The sequence below is a fragment of the Octodon degus genome, unplaced genomic scaffold (assembly GCF_000260255.1).
Source record: "Octodon degus isolate 3935 unplaced genomic scaffold, OctDeg1.0 scaffold00160, whole genome shotgun sequence".
NCBI classification, from domain to species: Eukaryota; Metazoa; Chordata; class Mammalia; order Rodentia; family Octodontidae; genus Octodon; species Octodon degus.
In genome coordinates, this window is record NW_004524736.1 from 5,240,271 (window position 1) to 5,252,427 (window position 12,157).

Below are 12,157 nucleotides of genomic sequence, written 5' to 3' on the forward strand. Positions count from 1 at the left end.
CCAGTGCTGGGGAGGTTGAAAACAGGATTGCTAGGAGTCTGAGCTGCACGGTGAGACCCTGTACCAAACACATAAGTTTTTGTACAATTTTTTTCAAATATGTAAGTTTTAAAAAATAAAAAATAAAAGCCTTGGGCTGGCGAGATGGCTCAGTGGTCTAAAGCACCTACTTGGAACAAGCTTGGCAAAGCACAGGGACCACGGTTCAATCCCCCAGCACCACATGCCAGCCAGCCCCGCCCCCTGGTGGGCTGAGCTGGCCACACACACACACACACACATACAATAAATAAATAAATAAATAAATAAATGTTAAAAAAAAATAAAAGCCTCTTTCATTTATTTTCTTTTTCTTTTTTAATTTTATTTTATTTATGTGTGTGTGTGTGTGTGTGTGTGTGTGTGTGTATAGCAGTATATTCTTAGAGTCTATTTGGGAAGATGAAAGCAATAACTATTTTTTTGAGACAGGGTCTTGCTATGTAGTCCAGATTGGTCTTGAATTCACAGTGATCCTCCTGCCTCAGCCTTCTGAGTGCTGAGATCATAGCCGTGTGCTACCACACGTGACCGAATGCCATTTTTAATCCTTTTAACCAGAATATAACATTACAGTATATACACTTTCCCATGTCACTTTTTTTTTTTTTTTGTTACTTAATAACATATTGGAGCTTGTTCTGCTTTCTTTATCCTACAGCGATGTGACTTCCTCCTTGTGGGGCCATCCTTGACTTCCACATGATGGACATTAATGGTCTTCAGTTCAACTCCTGATCCCATCTCTACCCAGTATCTCCTAAACCTTGGCCAGTCCAATATTCACCTCAGTCCCTTTGTACAGGCTTAAAACAAACAAACAAACAAACAACCACATACATGTCAGGTCTCTTGTGCTAGAAGAGGATGTTCTTTTCCCTCTGAGGACCTTTAGTCTAGAGCCTTTACCCACAGCTCCCCGCCCACACCCAGCTGTCCCCGATCCTCTGCGGTCTGTCCTCCTCATCTGTCTGCACTGAAACTGATGCCTGCATGCTCAGCTAATGGGAGCACTCAGCCGCTTGGCATATTTCTCTGCTCTCCCTGCGGTAGCAACTGAAAGTGGGCCCCTCCTCTTTGTATAGCCATGTATGCCTTAACCCCTTCATGCAAAACTCTTCTTTGTGTGACCCCTTAACCTGTTGTGGCTGCACTCCTTCTACCCTGGTCCCAGCTCACTCCCTGTCCCCCAAACCCCTACCCTAAATCATAGCCTCTACCTTGTGATTCTATCTTCCCAGCAGCTTCACTCTTGTCCTCTCCTTCAGTTTATCACTCTATTACTCCTAAATCAGATCTTAGTTTCTGATTTTCTGAACTTAGTGGGCTCCTACCAAACTTTCTCTACCCTCTTTCACTCTGAGAACAGCAAATCTTACATTACTTCCTCCTTCAAAGCTCTTATTTTTTAACCAATTAAGTACTAACTCTCCAATCTCATATTAAAGTTCTTCCAAAATTTTAATTCAATTTATGCATTGGCATCAGTCTGTATTATCTTCCCACTGCACACTAAGTATTCCAGTGCTCCATCCAAATGGCTTCTTTGTTATGTCCACCTGGTGTGCGCTTATATCGCCAAGCTTTGGCTTACCTTTTCTTTTTTTTTCTCCACCTAGATTACACTTCACCTCTGCTATTCTAAATCTCATCCTCAGCCAGCTGTGGTGGCACACACCTGTGATTTCAGCAATTGGGAGGCTGAAGCAGGAGGATTGCTAAGAGTTTGAGGCTAGTTTGGACTACACAGTGAGTTCAAGACCAGCCTGAACTACATAGAGAAACCCTGTCTCAAAAAAATAAAAGAGTTAAATTTAATTTCACTTGTCATATATTTGCTTACCTTCTGTCAAATATATTGTGGCTGAATTTTTTTTTTTTAGGGGAGGTTTATTTTTTGTTTTTGGTGCCAAGAACCGAACCCAGGGCTTCCAGTTTGCTAGGCAAGCATTCTACTGCTGAGCCAAATCTCCAGCCCCTCAAATATATTATGGTTATTTGTTCAATCATCAGATTTGTGTACTGGATTTTATTTATTTTATTTTACTATTTAGACAGAGTCTCACTATGTAGTGCAATCTAGCCTTGAACTCACTTATATAGCCCAGGTTTGCCTTGAACTTGAAGCAATCCTCCTGCCTCAACCTATTGAGTGTTGGGATTACTGGCCTGTGCCACCATGCCCAGCTCTGTATTAGATTTTAAACTCTCTTTTAAAAAATAGACTGCACTTAGTGACCCGTTCTATGTGCTAGCTATGTACTAAGTAACCTATGCACACTCTCTCATTTAATCCTCACTTGACTCTCATTAGGTCAGGGCCCTCCCCATTTAACAGTAAGCAAATCGAGGCTCAAGGAGATGATTAAGTAACTTACTTGGATCATGCCAATGATGGTGAGATCAGGCCCTTCCTTGAGGTTTATGTTTGTAGCACAGTATCCATCACCTGCCCTGCACCTGACCTGTGCATGCCCAGTCCACCTGTTAGGCGGCGTCTGCATGTAGACCAGGACTCTCAAGAAGCCTGAGATGGGGGCTGTGAGAGTGGACAGTAATGAATCAGGATGGTGAAATTGTCGGCGATCTTTCCAAATCCTCACTATCAGGTTATAGTGCTTTTGAAATAAGAATTTAAAATATGTAATTGTTGCTATACAGGATTGCATCTACCCTTTAGTAGTCTTCAATTGTCACCTGTCGGTTAGTTTTATCTCTGGTTTTATTATCATCCTCCCCTCGGATTATCACTATCCCCTTGTTTTCCCACAGTTTTTCAGTGCATTGCTCAACACACGGAGCGCATACTTGTTGATTTTAGCATGTATTTGTGTGTATGTGTGCGCAGCAACTGGGTAGAGGACGTGGGGATAGGCTGCATTGTACATTCTTTTTCCTCATTCTTTTTCCCTTGAGCAGCTGCAGCTTAGATGCTTTCCTTCTCCAGGAAGGGGGAAGGAGGAGGAGGAGGCAGAACTGCCGACCCTTTAACAAGTTGTCCCTCAGAACAGGTGTCTCCCCCGCCTCTGGCGGGAGAGGGAAGGCAGGCTACTTAGTGACATCAGCGCCCAGCCAATGAGAAGTCAGGCTGTGGCAGCCGCACCAATGGGCGGGCGGGGGCGGGCCTGTTTCCTGAGAACCGGGCGGGCCGGGCTGGTCCTTCGGCCGCGGCTGAGTCTCCCTGGCTCCAGCTGCCGCCGTCTGCTCCTGGCTGCTCCGGCTGCGACGGGTCCCCGGCGCTCAACGCTCGGCTCGGGCAGCTCCTGGACTCCCGCGGCTCGCGCTCGGGTCCCGGCGCGGCTCATGCCCCGGGGCGCGGGGCGCGCAGGTGGGCCGGCCGCCGCGGGGAGATAGGCCCCCAGGGGCGCCGCGGACCATGGCGCGGAGACCCGGGGCGCCCGCCGCCTACCGGGAGGAGTTTTCCTTCGTCAGCCCGCTGGTGAAGTACCTGCTCTTCTTCTTCAACATGCTCTTCTGGGTGAGTCTTGGGGGTCGCGGGGGCACCTGAGCTGCAGAGCACCTCGCCCGGGATGCCCGGTGCTGGGCGAGTTTTACGGCTAATGACACTTAGCAGGATTCCTCCTGGGGAGGGACCCGCGGTGCCGCCTGGTCAGGAGGGGACGCCCGGAGGAGGTGAGCAGGCAGCTGAGGAAGGGTGAGGGGTCTTCTGCAGGCCAAGTAGGTGTTCTGGGGGAGGGGCCGGTTTTCCAGTTGGGGCAAAGCATCCCTATGGTGCTAGCATGTTCAGGATGGGCGACTTTCAGGCCTGGGGGGCCTAGGAGTTCCCACTGGAAAGAAGAGAAAGAGAGGAAAACCCCAAATCTCCTTTCCCCCTTACCTTGGAGAGGAAGGGTCAAGAAGCTTTCTTTTTTCCTTTTGCAGGCCTCTGTTGCCCCATTGGCAGCAAACGCTGAGAAGGGGCAGCCATGGCCTCCCAGTCACACGTAATTCCCACCCCAGCGCTGCCCCAAACTTTGTGCTTCAACTGTCAGGGCCAGACCCCTTTCCTGGAGCCCAGCAGTCCTCAGTGGTTTTAAACAAGACCTAGTGTTGGCTGGAAGGCCAGAGGTTCTTTCAAAATCTCCTGCTTCTGGATGGAAAAGCGGACAAAATATTGGCCTGGGGCTCCAGACCCCTGAATTTCCACCCTTGCTCTGCCGTTACTGTTGACTTGACTGACCTGGCCAGATATGTTAAAGTCCTCAGGCCCTCATTTCCTCCACCATAGGAGCACCCTGGTATGATCAAGAAAGGCAGAAATACTGCTAGGGCCAAGAATTGAGCTGCAGCACATCATGAAATGCTAGCTTCATTCAGTTTCATGGCTAGGGAGTCCCTAGGCCCCTCTGAATTTGAGAACACAGGGAAATCCTTTTCGTAGACCACTTCTGTGCCAGCTCCTACCACACCAGACCTACCATTCTGGGAGCACAGTGTCCTTGCCCACCTCAGCCTCAGACCAACAGTTCAGATTTGCAAGAGAGAGGGATTGTGAATCTAAAATATGTTTCCTAGGAGAAGGAGCAGACCAGACATCTAAGCCAGCTGCTGGAAAGGTTTCACAGGGGCCATGGTGTGAAGTGCAGACACAAAGCACATAAGTGCTAGCCTGTTGGGACAAATGAGAGAGATCCCAGAGGGTGGTGATGACAGCTCACTCTCAGCCTTGTACTCTCGGGAGAATTAAAGTTTGGGCTTCTATCAAATTCTGTTTTAGAGCTAGAAAAAATATATAGCAGGCATCTTGTTCAGCATCCACATCTTATAAATGAGAAAGCTGAATCACAGTGATGTTAAATGTTTTGTCCAAGGTCCAACAGCTGGTTGGTAGGCTTGGTCTGATGATTTTTCTACTGAAGCAGGGTGCCTCTAGGGGAAGTCCTTGACCCAGATGGCTGCTACTATAGATGGGGTAGTGTTGCTATTAATGGTTAAACAGTCAGTTGGAGTTCCCATGGTCTAGGTTCTACTTCCGCTGAAGCGTAGGGAAAAACAGAAGAAAATCCCTTAGCACCCCTCTGACAGGGGGATGTTCCTAGGGGAACTCCCCACCTAGGGGTAAGTACTAGCAAGGGCTTGGTCAAGCTCACTGAGCGTGCCAGGCCAGAATATGCCAGTACCTGTACGAAGTATCATCCCAAGGACCTCAGGTCCTCATTCCAATTTCTTCTCTCAGCAAAGCTTCTGCTTCTTTTGGAGCATTTGGCACCTTCCCCTTTTTGTTATTGGTGTTTTTGTTATTTGAGAGACAATTTTCCTGTAGAGTGCAGGCTGGTCATGAACTCACTATAGAGTCCAGGCTAGTTGCAGACTCATGGCAGTCTTTCTGCCTCAGCTTCCCAAGTGCTGGGATTACAGGCATGTGCCACCGTGCCTGGCCTAGCACCTTACTCTTATCTTTGCTTCTCAGAAACAGCAGCCAGGTATGTCTGTTATCCTGTATTCATGCACATTACTGGAACTTCCCTGCCCTACCCCACACCTCTTTTATCAGAGTTTGGGAGGTCTCAGCCAGGGAAAAAGTTTGGTTCCAGAAACCGCTGATAAAAATGCTTCATTCAAGGTCAGAGAGGACCTGGCTAGCTGGACTGGCACCACCCCAAGTGGAGTAAAGCCCCTTCTTGGCCCCAGTGTAAACTCAAAAAGTCAGGGACTCTAGAAATAGCACATTAAAGGATGAGAAGCCTAGCTTCTTTCTGGCACCAATTTACTGTGTGACCCTAAGCCAATGTATCTGTCTCTCTGTCCTGAATCTTTCTCCTCTAAAGGAGAACATTTATCTGCCTCTGTGAACTATTTAAAGATGAATGAATCACTTTGGGGACATTTTTTTTCCCCTTTAAGACCTGGGGTGGATCTAAGAATGAATCTCTCTGTGTCCTGGTATCCCTGGGCCATTGCTCTGCTGAGATAATACTGTTCAGGGGTTCCTGAGTGTCACCTCTCCCCTGGGCACAGAACCACAGAGTGACATTGCACACCCATGTGGGTGCAGAGGAAGGGCTGGTTGCGGGGATCAGGAGCATCTTTCTTCCCACCCAACTGGTTGTATGTTTCTTTCTTTGGAAGCTTCCACCAACCTAATGCAATTCCACCCCTGGCTGGGCCTGCCGGCCCTCACCTTTGCAGGCAGAGCACATGTCTTCCAGCTGCCGGGGTGTTGTGTGGGGGTGGTGTTTGTGTTAATGCCTGGGATACATTAGAAAGATTGCCAGAATTATCTGGGTTCACACCCTATGGTGGCAGTGGCTGCCTTTGCTGATGCTCCAGGAGGCCTGACTCTTAAGGTGTTTAGAGTCTGAGTCAGAAAGCTGCTGTCTCCTTTTAAGCCAGGACCAATTCCTCCTTTTTATGTTTCAAATCTCACTTCCCTTTTGTCCTGAGCATTCTGACTTTTTCCTCAGAATTGTGTTGCTGGGTAATTATTTAGCTCACTGTTGAGTTTCCATGGCCTTGAATGGTTGCTCCAATATCCTTCAAGTTGTATTTCAGCCTTTGAGAGGTAGCTATCTTTCCTTACCTCTTTGTGTTGGTCATCTCTGTGGGATGTGTGTTCTCTGTCATTCCTGGGCATATGTTACCAGGAATATTATTAGTGCTGCCCAGCTCCTCCCTTACTGGGCCTTCTCCTACTTTGGACAGCAGTTGGAGTGACTTTTGAGCTCAGACTTTCAGGCCCTGTGTCTCAGCCCAGTCATCTCGGTGGCCATGCCTCTAGCTCCCTGTGGCATCTCATACGTACACCAATGATCACACCCCTGACCTGGACTCCAGTTCCATGGTTATAGACCTGTCTTTCCCTGTAGACTTCAGGCTCCTGCGGGAAGCACTACCTCATTCACTTATGATTTCCTGCTGTCCAACTGTGTTTGGTAGAAAATGGGTGTTTATTGAATGGCAAGTGAGAAAGCAAAGCTTTCCAGGCAGGGGCATAATATTCCTTCCTTACCTTAGGTGTGTGAGCATCCTTGGGGTTGAGGCACCCTGCTGTGTTGACCTCTGCCATGGGTCCTGTAGCCTGACTTCCTCCCTCAAGCCAGGTCAGAAGAAGTGCCAGCCATCCCCTCTAGCCTCTCCCTCAGAGCCAAAGTGATTACTGTCTACAGCATTTGGGTTTTGTTTTTATTTTTTCCACTGCTACATATGGACCACCTCCAACTCTTCCCTAGCCCAATCTGCTCTTCTGTCCAAGACCATTGTATATCGGAGCCCCAGGGCACTCAGTTCCCCCACCCCCAGCAGCCCCACCTCTTCCTGGCTCAGAAACCAATAGAAAGTGACCAGGCATCACCATAGTGAATATCCTCCAGTAACAGTTTTCTGTTACCCAACCTTCCCCTACACACATTTCCCAAAACCTTTGGACCCTACCTCCTGCTTTTCCTGTACTTTCCCCATAGGTTAGGCAGGCCTCAATAAGTGAAGTGGTCAGATTCCTTTATAAAAACAACAAAAAAGAAAATAAAGACAAGAGCCATGCCCTTTGCTATGCAGGTCACAGGCATGCCTTCTCCAGGCAGCTCTGCCTGCCTTGCACCAAGTAGATAATAGTTGAGTTTAAGCACCATTTAAAAAGAATAAAAGAAATCTCAGGGTACCTCTCCAAGTCTTGGTAGCAGGTTGTTGTTTGCCTGGTCACTCTAGTATCATGAGTTCGAATGTCTATATTACTTGATCTCTTGACTTCCCTGCCTGATTTGCAACCTTGTAAAAACAGAACCATCCATGGCCCAAGAGATGCCAAAGGATCGGCTCCTGACATTGGCAAGGAGGGAGAAAGCCCTGTGTCAGTGTCACCCAGACAGTTGCAGCCACAGAAAACATGCACTGGGGTGACAGAGAGGCACAGCACTTATAGGTCATGGGCAGTGAGAGGGATGGCCCTACTTTATTTATTATTTATTTATTTATTTATTTATTTATTTTTGCGGTACCGGGGATTAAACTCAGAACCTCGCACTTGCCAGGCAAGTGCTTATTCTACTGAACTATCTCCCCTGCCCGGCCCTGGTTATAGCTAACAGGTTGTGACTTCTTTGACTTCCCCCAGAATTAAGGGTAGAAAGTTCTCGAAACTGTAGAGGTAGAGATGCCATGCTTCCCACATCCCTCTGAATGGGACAGGGTGGGTGCTTAGAGGCTTTTGTTTGTGGTGCTAGAGACAGGACCCAGGGCCTCCTGGATGCTAGGTAAGTGTCTGCCACTGAGCTGCATACCCAGCCCTGGTTAATTACTGTCATTCTCATCACCTTCAGGAGAAGGACAGAAACTAAGAAGGAGGGTTGCACTCTGAGATGGTTCCCCCTGCTTCCTGCAGACTGGACTTTGGAACATGGGGACAGAGGAGGCCAGCACTTTGTTATGAAGAGTCCCTCAGAGCCACTTCCTGGCTCTGCTGGCACTCTGCCACCTCCCCACACTATCTTCCTCCCTTGGCCCCTGCCTCAACTCTTTTGGAGATTGCCAGCTATTCCCCAAGAGAATCATGATAAATAGGTTAACACAGGGATTCTGGAGTTGCTGTGTGGCAAAACTAGGAAGGCAGCCATGTGGCTGAAGTTGCAAGGCTTTGGGGACATCCAGATCTAGGTTCTAGTCCTACTTCAGCCACTTAACCAACTGAGTGAACTGGGCAGTTAATTGTACTTGAAAATTCTGTGAATCTCATTCTCTAGAATGGAGCTCCTAGCGCCCTCTTGAAGTTGTGGTTGGATTGGGATGAGGTATCTATAAAATGCTGAGCCCAACTGGGTGTGGCAGCACGCACTGGTACCCTCAGCACTACAGGACGCTGAGGCCAGAGAAATCCAGGTTTGATCCCAGCCTGGGTGACTTGGCAAGACCTTGTCTGAAAATTTTAAAAAATTTTAATGGACTAAGGATGTAACTCAGTGCAAAGGCTCTGTGTTCAATCACGCAACAGGGAGGGGAGAGGTGTGTTGGGTGGGGCAGTGTCTGGCTCTTCGCCCTCAACACCAAGTAGCTGCTACTCCTGTCTTTGGGAATAACACCTAGAAACCCCATACTAATGGAGTGAGCTTAGAGAACTAGGGCAAGGGCTGCTCTAGACAGGAGGAAAGAGTAGCATTAATGGGCTGAAGTTTAGATAAAGGGCAACTGAACCCTTTGTCTTATAGTCCCACCATTAGCCAGAGGGAAATGGTAATTAAGGATGCCTCTCATTTCCTAGGTTGTTGTTTTGTTTTTGTTTGGTGTTTTTTGTTGTTGTTGTTTTGGTGCAACCAGGGATTGAACTCAGGCCCTTGAGCTTGCCAGGGAAGTGCTTATTCCACTGAGCCATCTTCCTGGCCCCCCAATGGCAGAAGGATTTTTTTTTTTTTTTTTTTGCTACTCAGGATGCCTTCAGGGCAGGTCTGGCTGGCTTGAGGATGAGGGGATTGAACCACAGCATCCTGAGCCGGACTGCTTTGTTTCAACAGGCACTTAAACACCTGAACAGATGGGCAGGTCTCCTCCCACCCCCCTGCGCATTTGGTGGTTTCTTGAGACAAGGTCTCACAATGAGGTTCAGGCTGGCACTGAACTCATGACAATCGCCCTGCCTCCAAGCTCCCAGGCCCCAAGTGCTGAGATCATAGGCATGTGCCACCATGCCTGGCTGCTCATTTTGTTTTATTGTTTGAGACGGGCTTGCTATGTAGTTCAGGCTGAATTTGAACTCCATGATCCTTTTGCCTCAGCCTCCTTATTGCTGGGATCATAGGTGCACACCACCACACCCAGCTTTCTTTTTCTGGTTTATGAAGAAATGTCCTGCATATCCTAAGAACAGAGTCCCCCTCATGTGTCCCAGGCCTCCTCCAGACCCTCTCCTTGGGGGCTTGGAGTTCCACCTTGGTCTTATGGTACAGCTGAGGGACATGGACTCAGGAGCCCACTTGCTGTGGCATCAAGCTTGAGCATTCTGAAGTGATGTTCTATGGGGCTAGAACAAGGGTTTTTTCCTTATAGACATTAAATGGTGGCTGTCTTTTTCCCAATTTGCAAGAAAAAAAGTCAAGAGAATACAGAGAATTTTCTCTGTCTTCTATTTTTGCCCTGAACATGGTTAGTGCCTGTAGCTGCTTATTTACCAGCAAGTACTAGCAAAGGGGAGAGGCCCAGTAACAACTGAATACTATGCAAAACTATGAAACAATTTATTTAGAAAATGTATTTTCCAAAACAATTTATTTAGTCTGTATTGTTTATGAAGTGCAGAGACATACATCTAGCAACCAATTTTTCATGTTTGTAAAATTGCTCCTTATCTCTGTGATAGAAATTAACATCTTATGCTTCATCACGTGACACACTGAGAACAAAACAGGATCTGTGTAATATTCCTATCAAATGTATAATCTGAATCTAATTGTGTGGAAACAGATGAATCCAAATTGAGGGGCATTCTGCAAAGCAATTGGTCTAGACTTATAAAAAAAGTCACTGTCAAAAAATGTCTGAGCAAGTGCTGGCACGAGTGTGAAGCACCCAGAAGCCTCATATTGCTAGTGGGAAGGGAAAGTGGTGTGGCCACTTTGAAGAGCAACTTGGCAGCTCCTCCAAAAACTAAACATATAATTTTTACATGACCCAGAAATCTCAATCTTAGGTATAAGCCTAAAAGAATTTAAAATAGGTATCCAAACCAAAATGTGCACAGAGATGTTCAAGTGGCACTACTATTCACAGTAGCCAAAGGGAAACAACTTGAACAGCCACCAACGCATGAATCCGTACACAAATTGTGTCACATCCATGTGGGAGTCATTATTACATCATTCAGCTCTGAGAAGAAATGAAGTAGGGACACATACTGTACATGGATGAGCCTTGACAGCAAGCTAAGTGAAAGAAGCCAGGCACAGCGGGCACATGTTACCTGATTCCATCTCCAAGTATATCCAGAATAAGGGAATCCGTACAGAATGAAGCCAGTTGCAGCGGCTGGGGAGAGGCAGGGGGTAGAGAGCATAAGGAGTGAGTGTTTGGTGGTTGGGGCGGGACGATGAAAAGCTCTGGATCTGGGGCTGGTGAGATGGCTCAGTGGTCTAAAGCACCTACTTAGAACAAGCTAAGCTAAGCAAAAGCACAGCGACCGCGGTTCAATCCCCAGCACCACATGCCAGCCAGCCCCGCCCCCTGGTGGGCTGAGCTGGCCACACACACACACTAAATAAATAAATTTAAAAGAAAAAAAAAGAAAAGCTCTGGATCTGACAGTGGTGATGGTCACGCAGCGATGTGAATATATCCCAGCCACTAAAGTATGTGCTTCAAATGACACAAAGAATACATTTCAATTTATTTATTTTGTGATACTGAGGATTGAATCCAAGTCTTCTGGAATGTGAGCTAAGGATTCTACCACTGAGCTATACCCTCAGTCCCAGAGACTAAACTTTGTGGTATATATATTCTGCCACAAAAGAGTGTCTTCAAAAGACCAAAGTCAAGCCAAGTCAAAAGACCAAAATGAAAGGAAGAAACCAGATATGACAGTGCGCATCTGTAATCCCAGCACACTGGGAGGCTGAGGCAGGAGGGTTACAAGTTTAAGCCCAGACTGGGTGATTTAACAACTAAGACCCTGTCTCAAAAAAAAAAAAAAAAAAAACCCAAAAAACTGGAGTTTTAGCTGACTGGAAAGACCCTGGATTCAATCAACAGTGCCACAAAAATAAATAAGAAAGGATAAAATATAAGAGAAAAGAACAGGAGACTATTGATCTCCCAAAGGCCAAAGGAGATTTAATCACTAAATGCAAAGCATGATCATTGATTGGATCCAGGGTCACAAAAAGGAAGAAGTTCTCAGCCTCTATTAGAGGGAAATTGTGGAAGCCGAGGCATAGACTATGATAGCAGTCATAGTTTATAATAATAATAAGTTTGTATGTCAGAATGTATAGTATACACCGCAGGTCACTGTGGCTTCCTGGTGTTGTCAACTCAACATTAAGATTCAGTGGCTTAACCTCTGGTGTGACTGGGAGGAAAACGACCGAATCCAATTGGTTTAAGTATATACAGATGATCTCTAGTTTAAGAAAACCTGATATTAAGCACATGCCTAGCAAGCGCAAGGACCTGAGTTCAATCCCTGGTTCCCCCCCCC

General features: G+C 47.0%; 1 protein-coding gene across 4 annotated transcripts in view; it reads left to right on the forward strand.

The window, feature by feature from the left end:
- The first annotated feature begins 3,197 nt into the window (after positions 1–3,197).
- Tspan33 (tetraspanin 33) overlaps positions 3,198–12,157 on the forward strand; it is a 22,846-nt gene continuing 13,886 nt past the window's right edge. For 3 of the 4 annotated variants that reach the window (XM_004642739.2, XM_012517275.2, XM_023702883.1), the window contains exon 1: positions 3,199–3,517. In XM_004642739.2, the coding sequence (XP_004642796.1) occupies positions 3,416–3,517 (102 nt within the window). In that variant the 5' untranslated portion in view covers positions 3,199–3,415. Of the gene's footprint in view, positions 3,518–12,157 lie in introns of all 4 variants that reach the window. The other variant, XM_023702884.1, reaches the window with a different exon arrangement.